The 20,502-nt window shown below is 51.0% G+C and overlaps 1 protein-coding gene across 2 annotated transcripts in view; it reads right to left on the reverse strand.

Annotated features, from left to right (window-relative positions):
• Window positions 1-20,502, reverse strand: part of LOC119966625 (uncharacterized abhydrolase domain-containing protein DDB_G0269086-like) — a 229,516-nt gene that overhangs the window by 156,057 nt on the left and 52,957 nt on the right. For both annotated transcript variants that reach the window (XM_038798629.1, XM_038798628.1), the window contains exons 11-13: window positions 8,327-8,365; window positions 7,668-7,703; window positions 4,940-4,978 (exon numbers count right to left, since the gene is read on the reverse strand). In XM_038798629.1, coding sequence (XP_038654557.1) covers window positions 4,940-4,978; window positions 7,668-7,703; window positions 8,327-8,365 — 114 coding nt within the window. The remainder of the gene's footprint in view (window positions 1-4,939; window positions 4,979-7,667; window positions 7,704-8,326; window positions 8,366-20,502) is intronic.

Here is a 20,502-nt window from a genome sequence, read left to right on the forward strand (position 1 = left end):
GAACCCACAAGAGTATTGACAGTCAGAGAGATCTAGGTGTACAGGTCCACAGGTCACTGAAGGGGCAACACAGGTGGAGAAGGTAATCAAGAAGGCATACAGCATGCTTGCCTTCATTGGCCGTCGTATTGAGTATAAGAATTGGCAAGTCACGTTGCAGCTGTATAGAACCTTAGTTAGGCCACACTTGGAGTATAGTGTTCAATTCTGGCCGCCACACTACCAGAAGGATGTGGAGGCTTTAGAGAGTGTGCAGAAGAGATTTACCAGGATGTTGCCTGGTATGGAGGGCATTAGCTATGAGGAGCGGTTGAATAAACTCGGTTTGTTCTCACTGGAACGACGGAGGTTGAGGGGCGAGCTGATTGAGGTCGACAAAATGATGAGGGGCATAGACAGAGTGGATAGTCAGAGACTTTTTCCCAAGGTAGAGAGGTCAATTACAAGGGAGCATAGGTTTAAGGTGCGAGGGGCAAGGTGTAGAGGAGATGTACGAGGCAAGTTTATTTACACAGAGGGTAGTGGGTGTCTGGAACTCGCTGCCGGAGGAGGTGGTGGAAGCAGAGACAATAGTGATGTTTCAGGGGCATCTTGACAAATACATGAATAGGATGGGAAGAGAGAGATACGGACCCAGGAAGTGTAGAAGATTTTAGTTTAGATGGGCAGCATGGTCGGCCCAGGCTTGGAGGCCGAAGGGCCTGTTCATGTGCTGTACTTTTCTTTGTTCTTTGTTCTGTTAAGGCGATAATAGCAATACATTCGGAATGTAATGATCTGATCAAACTTACTAGAGTTCTTTGAGGAGGTATCAGCCAGGGTAGTTAGAGAACCAGCTAGTGTTGTATGTTTGGATTTTGAAAATTGGCATTTGATAAGGTGCCATACAAATGTTTAATACGCAAGATGGAAGCTCATTGTATTGGGGATAATAGTCTGGCATGGATTGAGGGTTGGCTAACTACCAGGAAGCAGCAAATAGTGACAAGTGTGTCTTTCTCAGGTTGGTTGGCAGTATGCCATAGAGATCAGTGCTGGGACCACAGCTCTTCACAATTGGGCAGCATGGTAGCACAGTGGGTAGCACTGTGGCTTCACATCTCTAGGGTCCCAGGTTCGATTCCCGGCTTGGGTCACTGTTTGTGCGGAGTCTGCACATCCTCTCTGTGTCTGTGTGGATTTCCTTCGGGTGCTCAGGTTTCCTCCCACATGTCCCAAAAGACGTGCTTGTTTGGTGAATTGGACATTCTTAATTCTCCCTCTGTGTACCCGAACAGGCGCTGGAGGGCTGGGGCTGCTTTAGCACAGGGCTAAATCGCTGGCTTTCAAGGCAGGCCAGCAGCACGGTTCAATTCCCATCCCAGCCTCCCCAAACAGGCACCAGAATGTGGCGACTACGGGCTTTTCACAGTAACTTCATTTGAAGCCTACTTGTGACAATAAGCGGTTTTTCATTTAATTTTTCATTTTCATTTTCATTTCAGAGTGTGGCGACTAGGGGCTTTTCACAGTAACTTCATTGCAGTGTTAATGTCAGCCTATCTGTGACAAGAAAGATTATAAAATAAAAATAATGATTTGGAGGAAGGAACAGACTGTGGCCTCGGGGAGGGGGGGGGGGGGGGGGGGGGTTGCCGGGGGGTGGGGGGGGGGGGGTGGGGGGGGTGGGGGGGGGGGGGGGGAGGCAGGTTGGAAGGAGGATATGAATAGCCTCCAGAGAGATCTTGACAGATTAAGTGAGTGGGAAAATTGGCAAATGGAATTCAACGTAGGTGATGTACCATCAATTGAACGCGAGACGAGTTGCTGCACAAAAGTATGGCTTTAAATAGCTAGATGTTAGCCCTGCGGTTGACCACAGTAAATGGATGACCGTAGGGCATACTGGGTATTTATACCCCACCCTGGAGGCGGGGTTAACTCAGCCTCTCGACCAATCGGGGAGCCGTCACATGACTGGTCTCAACCAATCGGTCGAGAAGCACATGACCGGCCAGGGCCAATGGTAAGCCGGTGTTCTGCACCAATGGCAGGCAGCCATGTTAATCATACCACTACAGTTGGAAAATGTGGGATTGTTCATTTTGGAAGAAAAATGAGAAGGTGGATTATTATTTAAATAGAGAGAGACTGCAGAGAGCTGCAGTACAAAGGGACTTGAGGGTCTCTGTTCATGAAAGCCATAAAACTGCCAGACAGGCGAAGAAGGTAACTGGGAAGGCAAATGGAATGCTGGGCTGGAGAAAAAGGAAGATGTGTTGCTGCAACTGGTGTAACCATGTCCAGAGTTCTTCAGCTATTTGCTGGTGGTGATATTTTCTGGTCCGCTGGTAACGCACCGTGCATTCCCCCCGGAGTCGTGGGGTGGTTTCAATGGGAATTCTCATTGACAGCGGGGGGGGGGGGGGGGGGAGCAGAGAATCCCGCTCCCACCAAACGGAGTGCCACTTCCCACAGCCTAGACACACACACACCTGGGACGCTGGAGGATCCTGCCTCCCATTTAGAATATTTTCTCCAGTTTTGGACCCCTTATTCAAGGAAAGATACATTATCACTGTTGGGGGGGGGGGGGGCAGTACAGAGGAGAGTTACTGGGATGATCCTGGGTATGGAAGGACTGCCATATCAGGAAAGATTGAACAGGTTGGAAGCATATGGATGATAATGGCATAGTGTCATAGTGTCATATGGATGATAATGGCCTTTAGTTTTTGACTTCCCATGTCGGTGCAACATCGTGGGCCGAAGGGCCTATACTGCGCTGTATCGTTCTATGTTCTATGAACTCCTTGGAGCTCAGAAGAATGAGAGGTGGTATGATTGAAACATATGGGGCGCAATTCACCGGGAAAATATCAAAGTGAGGTTCAGGGCGCGTTTGGCGGGCTGTTTCGTGACAGCCGCAATGCCGAGATGGAGACCATTATTTAATGTTTTATTGGTCCTTGGAGTTTGTCTCCAGTCGGGGCCACACTTCGACATTTTTCCGGCACTGGGGAACTGAACTCACAGATCAGGACGCCATTTTGAAAGGCTACCCCAAACTTTCCACCTCCCCTCCTTTCAGGGGCCTCTCCCTTTCAGGACCCCCCCCCCCACCTTTCAGGACCCCCCTTTACCCCCCAACCTTTCTGTAGTACACACCCATCACCCCCCCCCCCCCCCACCCCTTTCATGGGCATGACCCCCAGGATCCAACCTTTGACAGTACCAACTTGGCATCTGGGAATCGTGGCACTGCCAACCTGGCATCCTGGCAGTGCCTCTGAAACGCTGCCAGTGCAAACTGGGCAACCTGATAGTGCCAGGTTGGCATTGCCAGAGTGATCAGTTGGCACTACCAGGGTGCCTGGGTAGTACTGCCAGGGAGAGTGCCAAGGTACGACCCTGCCTTGTCCTGACCACCCGGGGGAGGGGGGAGGTGGGGGGGTTTAAATGTTGCCATCACCACTGGTCCATGCATGTGCAAACAAGTATGAATCAATGCCTGGTTCATGCCCCACAGGCATGGCAGTTGACCCCCGTACATGGCGTCCTTGAATGGGTAGAGTACAGGTTCAGCAGAATGGTGACGGGGTTTACAGAGTTCAATTATTGAGGACAGGCTATCTAAACATAGCATGCCGACAGAAGACTGAACTGTGAACTGAGTGTTTAGGGTAGACATTGAAAAGCTATTTCTCCTTGTGAACAAATCAAGCATCAGGGGCTGCAATGGTAAAATAGAGGCTGGTGATCCGGGAGTGAAATGACAAAAAAGGGTATTATATATCTAAATCTCTCTTCCGCTAAAATTTGTGAATGCTGGGTAATAACAACATAAGAAATAGGAGCGAAGGTTGGTCATTTGGCCCCTGATATATTGAATGCTGGTCCAACCCACGATTTCGCAATGTCCTGGCTGATCTGAGTGTGGCTTCATTGCCACTTTCCTGCCAGCCTCACACAACCCTTGGCTCCCTTTTGATCAAAATTTAAAAAAAAAAAATCAACTTTGAATTCATTAAATGACGCAGCCTCGGCAGCACTCCAGGACGGTGAATTCCAACATCCCTCTGGAGAGAAATTCCACCTCATCTCCATCTTATATTGGACTACTTTCTTCAGCCAGAGACTGGTGACGAATCTGCGGAACTCATTACCGCGGAAGGCTATGGAGGTCAAGTCCCTGAGATGGATAGGTTCTTGCTTAATGAGGGGATCAGGAATTAGGGGGAGAAGGCAGCCATGATCGATAGCATGCCAGCCATGATCGGGCAGCACGGTAGCATGGTGGTTAGCATAAATGCTTCACAGCTCCAGGGTCCCAGGTTCGATTCCCGGCTGGGTCACTGTCTGTGCGGAGTCTGCACGTCCTCCCCGTGTGTGCGTGGGTTTCCTCCGGGTGCTCCGGTTTCCTCCCACAGTCCAAAGATGTACGGGTTAGGTGGATTGGCCATGCTAAATTGCCTGTAGTGCCCTAAAAAGTAAGGTTAAGGGGGGGGTTGTTGGGTTACGGGTATAGGGTGGATACGTGGGTTTGAGTAGGGTGATCATGGCTCGGCACAACATCGAGGGCCGAAGGGCCTGTTCTGTGCTGTACTGTTCTATGATCGAGACGCAGGGAAGACTAGATGGGCTGAATGGCCTAATTCTATAATAATCTTTTTTGTCACAAGTGTGAAGCTAGTGTGAAAAGTCCCTATATCTTATGGTCTTATGCCCGTAGTTCTAGATTCTCCAGCGTGAGGGGACGTTGGGCTGGTTGTTATAGGGCACCAGATTTTGGTCATATAAGGGCAAAGGATTAAATTTAGTTCGCTAACAAACGTGGACCATAGAAAGGTGATATGTTAACAGATCCATTTGCACTGGTAGTGAGGTAACCAACATTAGTGAAAAATAAAGAACTGCCCGCATCGTTCGTATTAAAATTTTACCCTATTCCGAGACTTACGCATTTCAATATCAACAACTTGTTTTTGCTTTGTTGTAACTGTTGGCAGAATAGAAACAGTGAAATCAAACGTTGGCAGAATAGAAACAGTGAAATCAAACAAACTGAAAGCTGTTACCGAAACAAATCTACAGATGCATCATGCACGTACATATGCTGCAATTAAACATGTTCCCTTTTCTGAGGGATTGCTTATGATGGTTTTCAATTGTCACTTTATCAATGGTGTTTCAGGATGCATTGGATATTTAGCAGCTGAACATGTGGAAATTGAATGGATCACATGCCATCAAAATCCTGCTGGCTTCTTTGCAACATCTGTTTGCCTCTTGTTTGAAAATGTAGGCTGGATTCTACTGATTGAGTCAACTTCTGATGCTGGCGTTACCTGTGGGTTATGCAACTGCATGGGTGTTTAGGGCAACTAGTGTGGTGATTTTTCCACTTTGTGGCGAACTAACATTCAGCTACCAATGGAGCTGGCTCTTGGAGGAACGGTAATGCCAACATCGAGATTGATGATGCCATTTTTATAGGCTAATGTCCAACCTTCATGCTGACCGCACACACAAAGGTCAGAGGAAGGCTGCAGCATAAGGGAATCTGTGAAGGAATGTTTTTTGTCAGAGGAAGATTGGTTGCATGTTTCAATGATGCTTTCCAGGAGGTGTTCCCTTCAGCAGCAAAGGAACAGGGCACGATTCTGTTCCAACTGGCTGGGAGGAAGAGATCAAAAAGCCTCATGCAGAAGGACTAGGTGAAGTTGACTGAGGAAGTAAATAGTCACCAGGTGGTCATGCAAACATAGATGCAATGCCAGAAACGGTGTTTGATGGTCTGGCAGGGTGAGTGGCATGCAAGCAGGCAATGCCCAGCTTTGCATGTCTTGTATGGTGGACATGAGATGTGAGGCGAGCTGACTGACCCATGCATAGGAAACACCTCCCCACCAAGGACCAAGTCAGTGATCCACAGAATGGCCTAGCAGAAGAGGATGATGTTTGTTTAATGTACCTGCTCCAATGCCAAGCATTCGTAACTGCTGGAAGGCCTCCCTGGGTCAAGATAATGCCCATTTTAAGTGGTGCAGTCTGATGAACATGACTGGGCCAGGACAGTAGTGTGGCTCTCTGTATTTCTTTTGTTGCCAAAGAAGCAGGTTCATCATGCAAAAGAGCGGGAGAAGTGCACAGAAGGGGGTGTGCTCTTCATTTTTGCAATAACACAGATGGAGGAGGAGGTGATGGAGATTGGATGGGTCGGCTGTTGCAGAATTGTGAACCCAAAAAGAGTGATTGGGGCACCAGATCTTCTCACTGATCTTGGCAGTTGTTTCTCTCTGGCCCCTTGATGACCACACGTAGGTCTGGATCATAGGCAAACCGGTAGGTGGACACGGATATTGTTATCAACACTTGCCTTCACTGCAGTCAGGTAGCTGTGAAATTTGGCTGGCAGTGGAAAGACATTCGCGACGATTCCAATGGGTTCTCCCAGTATTTTCTGGAGCCCCTCGAAGCCCATCACCACAGGCCCAGTAAAATTCAACTTTATAGCAATGAAGGACTATTGTAAGGGGAATATAATAGAATCATCTCATTGGTCACCGTTGAAGTTTCATTTCAGAATCATTCATCCATGGATAATTTGCAAGTTCTGCTGCTCTTCACAAAGCTCATTTAATGGACTTAGTAGGATAGAAACTGCTTGGTTCATGTCAACATTTTTAATCACATCTACCCTTGGGTGGATAATAGTGGGGTAATTGGAGTAGGACGCTCAGACTGATGCTCTGGGTACATAAATTCAAATCCCATTGTGACAGCTTGTGGAATTTTAAATTCAGTTAATAAATATTGAATTGAAAGCTCAGTAATGGAACTATCATCAGTCATGGCAAAAACCTATCCACTTCAATGTCTTTTAGGGGAGAAAATCTGTCGTCCTTACTCGGTCTGGCCTTCATGTGACTCCAGACCCACAGCGATGTGGTTGACTCTTAACTGTCCCTCAGAAATGGCCCAGCAAGCCAAGGACAATTAGGGCGAGGCAATAAATGCTGGCCTCGTCAGCCATCTTGACCAGGTCTGACCTACATATGACTGCAAACCCACAGCAATGTGGCTGACCCCAAAATATCTTCTGAAAGCCACACGTTCAGGGAGGCAGCCCCCCGTTGCCTTCTCAAGGGCAATTAGAGATGGGTAATAAATATTGACCTTGCCTGAAACACCCAAGTCATGTCCATGCTTTAAGAAAAAAATGCCCTTTGGGGAAGTAAATCTGCCAACTTTACCTGGTCTGGCCTACATGTGAGTCCAGACCCACAGCAACGTGGTTGATTCTTAGCTCGCTGTTGAAATGGCCGAGCAAGCCACTCAGTGATACCTGACTATGACAGAAAAGTCAAACTAGGTCAACTGGTTTGTGAAGACAGCTCCCCACAACCTTCTCAATAGTGATGAGAGATGTGCAACCAATGGTTGCCTTGCCTCTAGCTGCCACGTTGTACACAAAAGAACAAAAACAAAAATGTCCTAATTATGAGTTTGTCCCATGGAAGAATGTTAAATTTGTAGTACAACATGAAGACTGCCGCTAAAAAGCACTAATATCTTTCTCTTTTGGATCTTGGTACATAAAATAACACCGGCCATCCTTAAACTCTGATGTCTATAAGCCAGCTCTTAAACTTTCACGTAGATATTCTTCTCCGTCTGGAACTTACGTTTTTTGAGAAGCTGTTCTTCTTCTTTCAAGCCCTCTGTTGACAGAGAACAGAATTAATCAGACACCAATCTTGTTACATCCAGGTATGTGCGGAGAAGCAGCAAATAACATTCACGCCACTCAAGCCAGACAGTGACCATTTCCAACAAAATAATCAAAGCATTGCTCCCAAGGGCTGTAATTTCCAAACTCCCCAGCTTCACATTGCCCTCTGGCCAATTGCCCCCGTGCGAGCAACCATCTGAAAAAGCAATTTCAATCGCCAACTTTGGATGGTGCTCCCAGTGTCACATCAACAGTTACGCAGAAAAAGTTGGAATTAAAACTTATTCAAAACTTCTGGGCTATTGTAAAGATCCATGCCAACCCCGCTGAAGAGACTCCAACCGCCAGCGGGCACCCCCAACCCCATTCCCCAACTCCCCAGGGGATTCCCCCCCCCCCCCTCACCCCAAGCACACATGTGACTCCCCCTGGTAACATGCAAAAATCAACTGGATAAATACTTGGAGAGGGAAATGATATTGGGTTGTGGGAAAAGCAAAGGAGTGTGACTAATTGACTGGCCCTTTCAGAGAGCTGACACAACAACAATGGGCCAAATTACCACCGTCTGTGGTACATGATTCTCGGAGCAATAATATGGGCCACACTTACTTTTTTTAGCACAGGCTTGTTTATCTGAAGGCTTCGTAGCTGTGAAGAGATTATAAATACTGAGATCAAAGGAAACACAACCATATGAAGTTATTTATCTGTCATACTGCATTTTTAAGTCGAAACACTTAATGAACAATAAATAACCTTTATTGTCACAAGAAGGCTTACATTAACACTGCAATGAAGTTACTGTGAGAAGCCCCTAGTCGACACATTTTGGTGCCTGTTCGGGTACACGGAGGGAGAATTCAGAATTCTCAGCCAGTACGGGAATTGAACCCGCGTTGCTGGCCTTATTCTGCATCACAAACCAGCTGTTTAGCCCACTGAGCTAAACCAGCCAGTAGTTTTGGACCACTTTGCATTTTGTCACCCAGTAATATGCATGAACACTTTCAGGTGACTTCCAACAGTTTTAAACTTTATATGGCGCGATTCTCCGCTCCCCACACTGCGTGGGAGAATCGCGGGAGGGTCCCCCGACTAATTTCACGACCCCCTGGCACCCCCCGCGATTCTCCAACCCACCGCTCGGAAGAATCGGCGTTTGCCATTTTTCACAGGGACCGGCAATTCTCCGACCCGGATGGGCTGAGCAGCCTGCCGTTGGCGACCGGTTCACGACGGCGGCAACCACACCTGGTCGTTTGGGACTTGTAGGGGGCCTGGTGGGGAATGAGCACCACGACTGTGCTCGGGAGGGGACAGGCCTGCGATCGGTGCCCACCGATCATCGGGCCGGCGTCTCAATCGGACGCACTATTTCCCCTCCGCCGCCCCGCAAAATCAAGCCGCCATGTCTTGCGGGGCGGCTGACGGCCACCGCGCATGCGCGGGTTCGAGCTGTCAGCCGTCGTGACGTCAGCTGCGCATGCGCGGGTTGGAGCCGGCCAACCTGCGCATGCGCGGCTGACGTCACGTCACTCTCGGCGTGCCACCCGGCGAGTTCACGACGGCCCTCCCGATTATTCCCGGGAGCGGAGAATCGCGCCCATAATCTTTACTGTCACAAGTAGGCTTACATTGCAATGAAGTTACTGTGAAAAGCCCCTGGTCGCCACATTCTGATGCCTGTTCGGGTACACGGAGGGAGAATTCAGGATGTCCCAATGACCTAACAGCACATCTTTTGGGACTTATGGGAGGAAACCGGAGCACCCGGAGGAAACCCACGCAGACACGGGGAGAACGTGCAGACTCCGCACAGACAGTGACCCAAGGTGGGAATCGAACCTGGGACCCTAGCACTCTGAAGCCACAGTGCTACCCCCTGATTTAGAATTTAGAATGAAGCACTTTGTCCCAACACAGTGCCTAATTCTTCATCCTTGATGAGGATGGTTAGCCACCACCTCAGTAGCATGCACTTCCTGAGTTTCGGCATTGATAAACTCTGTGACTTCTCAGTATGAAATTTTCAATTGACGTGAATATTGAAGAATCGCGATGAGGCTGATCAAGTTCATTCCATGTGACACCGCTAGAAATAGATGATTTTCATCCTTTTGGGTGTGAAGTGCCTTTGAGCCAAATGTGAATGGAAAGCCTGGGCTGGATTCTTTCATTTCAGCGGCTAAGTGCCGGCCCAAATGGAGAATTCACGGGCGTTTTACAACACAAAAATCGGAGAGAACCCTCACCAATTGAATTGGATTTTGTTTATTGTCACGTGTACCGAGGTACAGTGAAAAGTATTTTTCTGCGAGCAGCTCAAACAGATCATTCAGTACATGAAAAGAAAAGAAAATTTAAGAAATATATATAATAGGGCAACACAAGGTACACAATGTAAATACGTAGACACAGGCATCGGGTGAAACATACAGGAGTGTAGTATTAATCAGGTCAGTCCATAAGAGGCCGTTTAGGAATCTGGTAACAGCAGGGAAGAAGCTGTTTTTGAATATGTTTGTGCGTGTTCTCAGACTTCTGTATCTCCTGCCCGATGGAAGAAGTTGGAAGAGTGAGTAAGCCGGGTGGGAGGGATCCTTGATTATGCTGCCCGCTTTCCCCCGGCAGCGGGAGGTGTAGATGGAATCAATGGATGGGAGGCAGGTTCGTGTGATGGACTGGGTAGTATTCACGACTCTCTGAAGTTTCTTGTGGTCAATCCACCTAACCTGCGCATCTTTGGGTTGTGGGGGTGAAACCCAAGCAGACACGGGGAGAATGTGAAAACTCCACACGGACAGTGACCCAGGGCCAGGGTTTGAACCCGGGCCCTCAGAGCCGTAACCCCAGTGCTAGCCACTGCACCATGTGCCACCTGAATTTCTTTAGTTTCCTGAGTATGTCTGGGCGCCGTTGTGCTTTCTTGGCCGCAGCGTCAATGTGGGTGGACCAGGACAGATTTTGGTGATGTGCACCCCTAGGAATTTGAAGCTGTCAATCATCTCCACCTCGGCCCTGTTGATGCTGACAGGGGTGTGTACAGTACTTTGCTTCCTGAAGTCAATGACCAGCTCTTTAATTTTGCTGGCATTGAGGGAGAGATTGTTGTCGCTGCACCACTCAACTAGGTTCTCTATCTCCCTCCTGTATTATGACTCGTCGTTAATCGAGATCCAGCCCACTATGATCGTATCATCACCAAACTTGCAGATGGAGTTGGAACCATATTTTGCCACGCAGTCGTGTGTGTACAGGGAGTAGAGTAAGGGGCTAAGTACGCAGCCTTGCGGGGCCCTGTTATTGAGGACTATTGTGGATGAGGTGTTGTTGTTCAAGAGGAGATTCCGGGACTAGTGAAGGGCGAACAGCAGCGCAGGGTGAAACTCCCGGCTCCCACGCCAAAAACGGGCAGAGAATGGTCAGGTCCCTAGCCGCGAATGCGCATGGCAACAACCTGCAGCGGTCGCGCCATACAACATGGCGCCGGCTGTACGCGACGTGACCTGCCATCCGCGACCCCACAGGCTACCACTGGCTACCCCCCATCAGTCCCCCCAGGCCCTCGCAGAAGCCCCCCCCCCCCCGGCGAGCAGAACGGATCCCGGCCGATTGTGGCGGTGCTGAACAGTCCGCAGCCGCCACGCTGGATCCCCGGCCGCTGAGACCACATGTTTCCCGTGGGGTCAGGAACTTGGTCCATCAGGGCGGAGCATCGCTGGAGGGCCTGCCGATGATGCGCTAACGCTGTTGCAATGGCGTGAGGTGTGCGACCCAATGGCACCATTTCGGAGGGGCAGAGCATGGCTGACCAGCGTCAAACCATCGCTGGTCCCAATTTGGGCCACGGAGTCGATTTGCCGCCCGATCGCCGGTTACGATACTCCCGCCGGATAATGGAGAATTCCACCCCTGATTTTTAACTCTGTCACAGTACTCGGCCAACACCTTTCCTCCCAATCTGAATCATTACATATAACCTAGAATTTGCAGCACAGAAATTGGCCATTCAGGCCAACTGTTCGATTAGTCTACGCCAGTGTTATGCTGCATATAAACTTCTTCCAACCCGACTTCATTTAATCCTGGCAGAATAAATTTTCATTTGTTGCTCCCTCATTTGTTGATCATCTTCCCATTAAATGCTCCAATGCTATCATTAACTCTGCATGGCGCAATCCACGTTCAGGCTTCTCCTGAATTTCTGGCTGTATTTATTATAGCGATTAACTTCAGCTACTGTTGGTGATTATTTATGATCGCCAAAGATATCTGACAAACATCTCTCCCTTATTGGGTGGTCTGTGCCAGACATTATCCGATTAACATTTTGCATCTGGACTCCTGGCACCTGCCAAGAGTGGATGCTGTTAATTCGAAAGAGCTGGAGGGTCAGTCCTGAGGGTTGGGAGCATGTTTTTTTTTGCAGTATGATTCTTGGCACCCACAGGGAGTATAGCAGTATGATATTTACAACAAAGTTCTTGAAATAATTGCGGAATAATTGTCCCTGTTGCTATGTATAGCAGCATCATAAATTCATTCAAATATTTTGAGCGTCAGTCCGGCTTGGGTCACTGTCTACGGAGTCTGCACATCCTCCCCGTGTGTTCGTGGGTTTCCTCCGGGTGCTCCGGTTTCCTCCCACAGTCCAAACATGTGCAGGTTAGGTGGATTGGCCATGATAAATTACCCTTAGTGTCCAAAATTGCCCTTAGTGTTGGGTGGGGTTACTGGGTTATGGGGATAGGGTGGAGTTGTTGACCTTGGGTAGGGTGCTCTTTCCAAGAGCCGGTGCAGACTCGATGGGCTGAATGGCCTCCTTCTGCACTGTAAATTCTATGAAATCTATGAATAATTCCAAAGTCCAGTTTTGGGTCGGTTTGTTGGGGTGCTTCAGGCTGGCTGTAATGTCGACATGGAGACCGCTATTCAAAGCCGCTTACTCATTATTTTGGGCTTTGGTGGGTTTCTTACCGGTCGAGACCACACTTCGAAATTCTTCCAGTAGTGGGAGCTGAACTCACCAACGGCTACTCACAGATCACGGCTCCATTGTGAAAAACCTCCCCAATCTCGTCACCCCTTCCCCGTTCAGTGCCACCCCTTCCAGGACCCCTGTTCACTCCCCCAACCTTTCTGTGCCCCCCTCATACATCCTCACCTCCTCTTTCATGGGCATGGTCCCCCCAGGCCCCAGCCCTTGGTGATGCCAACCTGATACCCAGGGACATTGGCAATGCCAGCCTGGCATCCTGGCAGTGCCCCTGGAACACTGGCAGTGCCAACTGGGCAGGTTGCCAGGGTGCCTCGATGATATAGGGAGGTCCAGGGCACTACCCTGCCCTGTCCTCGACCACCCAAGGGGCTCTAATGACCTCTGCAACCCCCCTCCCAGGTATCATCATGCCTGGCCCATGCCTGTGGAAACCAATACTAATCAGTCCCTGAATAAAGCCTCGCAGGCACGGCCATTCTGAGCCAGGCCCAACGCGGTGGCTGGGACACAAACATCATTTTTAAGACAGTATGAAATACAATTGTAGTGAACTGTTCAAGACCTGAAAAGGGGCACAGGGATTGTGGTGCACAATTAATTCATGCCTATACACTGTGTTGCAGTTAATATGTTAAATTTGTGCTATCTGTTCTTTTAATTGGGCGGCACGGTAGCGCAGTGGTTAGCACTGCTGCCTCAAGGCACTGAGGGCCCGGATTCTGTCCTGCCCCGGGTCACTGTCCGTGTGGAGTTTGCACATTCTCCCCGTGCCTGTGTGGGTCTCAGCCCCACAACCCAAAGATGTGCAGGGTAGGTGGATTGGCCACGCGAAATTGCCCCTAATTGGAAAAAAAGAACTAGCTGCTTTCAATGTCAAACAAATCTGGGGCGCGATTTTCCATTAGCCAATGCCGAATTCGCAAATTGTGAATGGGCGGAGAATCCGTTCTGACAACAAAATAGCGGCAGGCGCCGATTTGACTCAAAATCGCAATTCTCCATCACCTCAACAGCGGCGTCAATGCGTCCCGGCACACAGGTACAGTAAACACCGTTTGCATATCATTAGCCAACAAGCAAGCAAGGCAAGAGGAGTGTGAAGATGGACTGTTTTCTTACAATGAAGAGACAGCCAGAGACACAAATAGGCAGAGTATAGTCACTGGGCGCGATTCTCCGCACTCACGCCGCTTCGGAGAATAGCGGGCCGTGCATATTTTCACGGCGACGCAGGTCCGACGCCCTCCCGCTATTCTCCGAACCCCGAACAAACTACACGTCGGGATTCCCGGCAAAGGCCTCGAATGCGCCCCCGACACGACCAGAATCGCTACTTATTGGCCCCCCGCTATTCTCCAGCCCGGATGGGCCGAAGTCCCGACGTCATCACGCACCGTTTTCACGCCGGCCAACACACCTGCTTTTCAAGTTCGTCAACCAGTCGTGCTGGCTGACGGGAGCTTCGATTAAGTGAGCGCACCGCTCAGCGCACCGCTCAGTGCACCGCTCAGCGCACTGCTGGAGTCTGGCCACAACGGGGAAGGCATCCCCGAGAACGGGAGGGGTTCCAGAGCGGGGGGGAGTGGGGGAGACTGAGGGGGGAGTGTGGGAGACTGAGGGGGGGAGTGAGGGAGACGGAGGGGGGAGTGGGGGAGACTGAGGGGGGAGTCGGGGAGACTGAGGGGGGAGTGGGGGAGACTGAGGGGGGAGTGGGGGAGACTGAGGGGGGAGTGAGGGAGACGGAGGGGGGAGTGGGGGAGACTGAGGGGGGAGTGGGGGAGACTGAGGGGGGGGAGTGAGGGAGACGGAGGGGGGAGTGGGGGAAACTGAGGGGGGGAGTGCGGGAGACGGAGGGGGGAGTGGGGGAGACTGAGGGGGGAGTGGGGGAGACTGAGGGGGGAGTGGGGAAGACTGAGGGGGGAGTGGGGGAGACTGAGGGGGGAGTGAGGGAGACGGAGGGGGGAGTGGGGGAGACTGAGGGGGGAGTGGGCGAGACTGAGGGGGGAGTGAGGGAGACTGAGGGGGGAGTGTGGGAGACGAAGGGGGGGGAGTGGGGAAGACTGAGGGGGGAGTGGGGGAGACTGAGGGGAGAGTGGGGAAGACTGAGGGGGGAGTGGGGGAGACTGAGGGGGGGAGTGAGGGAGACGGAGGGGGGAGTGGGGGTGACTGAGGGGGGAGTGGGCGAGACTGAGGGGGGAGTGACGGAGACTGAGGGGGGAGTGTGGGAGACGGAGGGGGGGGAGTGGGGGAGAGTGAGGGGGGAGTGGGGGAGACTGAGGGGGGGAGTGGGGGAGACTGAGGGGGGAGTGGGGAGACTGAGGAGGGAGTGGGGGAGACTGAGGGGGCAGTGGGGGAAACTGAGGGGGGAGTGGGGGAGACTGAGGGTGGAGTGGGGGAGATGGAGGGGGGAGTGGGGGAGATGGAGGGGGAGTGGGAGAGACGGAGGGAGGAGTGGGGGAGACGGAGGGAGGGGAGTGGGAGTGGGGGGGGTAGGGAGAGAGTGAGCGAGTGACCCGTCCAACCCCGTTACAAAATGTCTGCCACCATGCCATGGCGTGCCGGTCACGAGTACACGGCTGCTGGTTGCCCTGTGGCTTACGGCCACAGGCCACTGACGCACCCGTGAGGAGGACGTAGTTAACTGCCCTTTGGATGCAGAAAGTGACCAGGGGTTAGGCTGCCCGCGTGTCAGCAGCGCGACCAGGCCACCGGGACACACAGGTATCCCGTGGCTGGCGGCTGCCGAGGTGTCGACTAACCTCCGTCTAACATGTCCCGTTTCTCTGCCCCCCTCTAGCCTTCTGTAGATTAGCACAATGTCTGTGAACAGAACGCCTATGTTCTGCGCAGTGGTTGGGGCCGCTGCACTGCATTTGGAGATGCAGCAGCATCCACAGCCACAACCCGCAGTGGATGCAGGGCCAGCTGCAGCAGCAGAGGGAAGGGCCGAGGAGTTGCCAGTCGTCGAGCAGCATAGGGGGGAGGAGGAGAGAGTGAGGGTGCAGCCACGGCGCCAGAGGCGACGACCAAGGCCGAGGGTGTACCATGCCCGGATCTCTTTCCTAACAATGACAGACATCATCTGCAGGAGGAGACTCCGGCTGAGTAGGCAGACGGTGATACATATCTGTCACCTCGTGGCGCACCTCGGCCCACGTGGAATGGGGGGAGGACACGCGATCCCGGTTGCCACTAAGGTGACGGTCGCTCTTAACTTCTATGCTACCGGCTCCTTCCAGTCTCCGAGTGGGGACCTCTCCGGGATCTCCCAGTCATCGGTCCACAGGTGCATCCGGGATGTGACCGACGCCCTCTATGCCATCGCCGATCGCTACATCACCTTTCCCGAGGACCAAGCAAGTCAAGATTCACAAGCTCGTGGATTTGCCAGCGTGGCCGGGATACCGAGGGTTCAGGGGGCAATCGATTGTGTTCACGTCCCCATGCGCCCGCCTGCAGGGGACAGGGATGTGTTCACAAACAGGAGGGGGACATACTCCATGAATATCCAGGTAGTATGCGACCCCCACATGAGGATCATGAACGTCTGTGCAAGGTTCCCAGGAAGTGTGCATGACTCCTACATACTGGCGCAGTCGTTCATCCCTGCGATGGTTGAGGGGCGTCCCCCCCGGCTGAGGGGCTGGTTGCTAGGCGACAGGAGTTATCCGCTGAGGTCTTGGCTGATGACGCCTATACAGAGGCCTCAGACCAATGCGGAAACCCGATACAATGAGGCCCATGCAGCAACCAGGGGTGTGGTGGAGCGCTGCCTTTGCCTCCTGAAGATGAGATTCAGGTGCCTGGACCGCTCCGGAGGGGCCCTGCAGTACCAGGCCGACAGGGTCGCTCGCATTGTTGTGGTCTGCTGTGCGCTGCACAACAATGCGATGCAGAGGGGAGATGACCTGCTGCAGGAGGCGGAGGGAGAAGCCAGTGGCAGTGGTGCCAACATGGAGGAGGAGGAGGAGGAGGAGGAGGAGGAGGAGGCGGAGGAGGCTGGCGGAGTGGCGGGCGCAGCACGCAGACACGACCCAGGTGTTGGTGATGTCCAGGAGGCGGCATGTTGGACCCGGCGAGGACGGCGGGCACGCGACGCCTTGGTGGCAGCACGGTTCACGCGTCGTATGCGACGTCCCCGCTGAACACCAAACCACCACCTGCATCGCTAGTCGTGCAGAGGGTCAACACATAACTACAAGCGATATGCAGTATGCACTACAAGCTGCATACCCTCATGCACTACAAGCTGCATACCCTCATGCACTACAAGCCGCATACCCTCATGCACTACAAGCCGCATACCCTCCTGCACTACAAGCTGCATACCCTCATGCACTACAAGCTGCATACCCTCATGCACTACAAGCTGCATACCCTCCTGCACTACAAGCTGCATACCCTCATGCACTACAAGCTGCATACCCTCATGCACTACAAGCTGCATACCCTCATGCACTACAAGCTGCATACCCTCATGCACTACAAGCTGCATACCCTCATGCACTACAAGCTGCATACCCTCATGCACTACAAGCTGCATACCCTCCTGCACTACAAGCCGCATACCCTCATGCACTACAAGCTGCATACCCTCATGCACTACAAGCCGCATACCCTCCTGCACTACAAGCTGCATACCCTCATGCACTACAAGCCGCATACCCTCATGCACTACAAGCCGCATACCCTCATGCACTACAAGCCGCATACCCTCCTGCACTACAAGCTGCATACCCTCATGCATTACAAGCTGCATACCCTCATGCACTACAAGCTGCATACCCTCATGCACTACAAGCTGCATACCCTCATGCACTACAAGCTGCATACCTTCATGCACTACAAGCCGCATACCCTCATGCACTACAAGCTGCATACCCTCATGCACTACAACACTCCTGGTGGGAGTGTTTGCCAGTGCTGTGGGGGCGGGTTTAAACTAATGTGGCAGGGGGGTGGGAACCGATGCAGGAAGCTGGAGGGGAGTAAAGTGGGGACAGAAACATAAGGCAGAGAGGGGAAAAGTGAAAGGCAGAGAAACCAACGTCAAGTCAAAACAGGCCACAGTACAAAGTACAGAGACTGTGGATAACTCATTGAATGGATCCAAGAAAGGTTAAGAGAAATAAAACACAGGGAGAGTGCACAAAACATGACAGGACAGATGGTCTGAGCAAGCAGAGCAGAAAGCAAGGAAGACGGGCAAGGCAAATGAACTCAGGGCATGGATGGGTATGTGGAACTGGGATATTATCGCTATTACTGAAACATTGCTAAGGGATGGGAAAACTGGTAACTCAATGTTCCAGGGTACAGATGCTATAGGAAAGATAGAGCAGGAGATAAGAGGGGAGGAGGAGTTGCATTTTTGATTAGGAAGAATATCAAGGCAGTACTGAGAGGGGTTAGATCTGAGGGTTCACCCAGAGTCCATATGGGTAGAACTGAAAAATAAGAAAGGAGAGATCACTTTGATAGGATTATACTACAGAAATTGAGGAGCAAATATGGAAGGAGATTACAGATAGCTGCAAGAAGAATAGGGGGTAATAGTTGGGGACTTTAACTTTCCCAACATTGACTGGGACAACCATAGCATGAGAGGCTTGGATGGAGAGACATTTTGTTGAGTGTATTCAGGAGGGATTTCTCATTCAGTATGTGGATGGCCTGACTAGAGATGGCCTCTTGGGGAATAAGGAAGGGCAGGTGACAGAAGTGTTAGTGAGGGATCACATTGGGAACAGTGACCATAATTCCTTTAGTTTTAAGATAGCTATGGAGAATGATAGGTTTGGCCCAAAAGTTCAAATTCTAAATTGGGGCAAGGTCAATTTTGATGGTATTAGCCAGTAGCTTGCAAAAGTTGATTGGGGGAGTCTGTTGGCAGGCGAAGGGATGGCTGGTAAGTGGGAGGCTTTCAAAAATGTGTTAACCAGAGTTCAGAGCAAGTACATTCTTTTTAGAGTGAAGGGCAAGGCTGGTAGAAGTAGGGGACCCTAGATGATTCAGGATATTGAGACCCTGATCAAAAAGAAGAAGGAGGCATATTACATGCATCGGCAGCTGGGATCAAGCAGATTCCTTGAGGAGTATAGAGGTTGTCAAGTAGAGTTAAGAATTAAATCAGGAGGGCAAAAAGGGGGCATAAGATTGCTTTGGCTGATGAGGCAAAGGAGAATCCAAAGAGCTTCTACAAATACACAAGATCAAAAGAGTAACGAGGGAGAGAATTGGGCTTCTTGAGGATCTACAAGGTCATTTATGTGCAGATCCACAAGAGATGGGTGAGATCCTAAATGAATATTTCTCATCGGTATTTACTGTTGAGAAAGGCATGGATGTCAGGGAACTTGGGGAAATAAATTGTGATTCTTGAGGAGTGTACATATTACAGAGAAGGAGGTGCTGGATGTTTTTAAGTGCATCAAGATAGATAAATCCCCGGGAGCTGATGAAATGAATCCCCAGACATTGTGGGAGGCTAGGGAGGAAACTGCAGGTCCCCTGGCAGAGATATTTGAATGGTCACCAGCAGCAGGTGAGGGGCCTGAAGATTGGAGTGCAGTAAATGCTGTGCTTTGTTTAAGGAGGGCCACAGGGAAAAACCTGGGAACTACAGACCGGTGAGCCTAACGTCCGTGGTGGGTAAATTGTTGGAAAGTATTCTGAGAGACAGGATCTACAGGCATTTAGAGAGGCAAGGTCAGATTTGGGACAGTCAGCATGGCTTTGAGTGGAAAATGGTGTCTCACGAATTTGATTGAGTTTTTTGAAGGGGTAACCAAGAAGGTGAATGAGGACAGTGCGGTCGACGTTGTTTACATAGACTTTAGCAAGGCCTTTGACAAGGTATCGCGTGGTAGGTTGTTCCATCAGGTGAAATATCATGGAATCCAGGGTGAAGTAGCCAATTGGATACAACATTGGCTTGGCAGCGGAAGCCAAAGGGTGGTTGTAGAGGGTTGTTTTTCAAACTGGAGGCCTCAGGGATTGGTACTGGGTCACTGTTATTTGTTATATATATTAATGATTTGGATGAGAATTTAGGAGGCATGGTTAGTAAGTTTGCAGGTGTCACCAAGATTGGTGGCATAGTGGACAGTGAAGAAGGTTATCTAGGATTGCAACATGATCGTGACCAATTGGGCTAGTGGGCCGATGGAGTATAATTTCGGTAAATGTGAGGTGATGCATTTTCATAGATCTAATCGGGGCAGGACCTACTCAGTTAATGGTAGGGAGTTAGGGAGAGTTACAGAACAAAGAGATCGAGGGGTACAGGTTCATAGCTTCTTGAAGGTGGAGTTGCAGGTGGACAGGGTTGTGAAGAAGAGTTAGGGTTAGGGGTGGTGAAGAACGTTTACAGCATTCACGGAACCGGCGAATCCGCTGCCGTTCCGCTTGCAGATAGCGAGCGCGGCAGAGAACGAGGGCGGCAGAGAACGAGGGCGGCAGGGAATGAGGGCGGCAGAGAACGAGGGCGGCAGAGAATGAGGGCGGCAGAGAACGAGGGCGGCAGAGAACGAGGGCGATCAAAAATCAAATCAAAGAGATCTAGAGATACAGGTTCATAGCTTCTTGAAAGCGGAGTTCCAGGTGGACAGGGTTGTGAAGAAGGCATTCAGTATGCTAGGTCAGAACATTGAATTTCCCTTGGGCCGCCTGATTCAAAATCACTTGATCGATCGCAGCCTTGATCGGGTTCAGCGTTTCTTTTTTCAGCTCAGCGAAACAGTCCTTAAAGAGCTTCATCTGCTGCTCCTTAGACCCACTGAGCCAC

Source organism: Scyliorhinus canicula, chromosome 5 (assembly GCF_902713615.1).
Source record: "Scyliorhinus canicula chromosome 5, sScyCan1.1, whole genome shotgun sequence".
In the NCBI taxonomy this organism is placed as follows: Eukaryota; Metazoa; Chordata; class Chondrichthyes; order Carcharhiniformes; family Scyliorhinidae; genus Scyliorhinus; species Scyliorhinus canicula.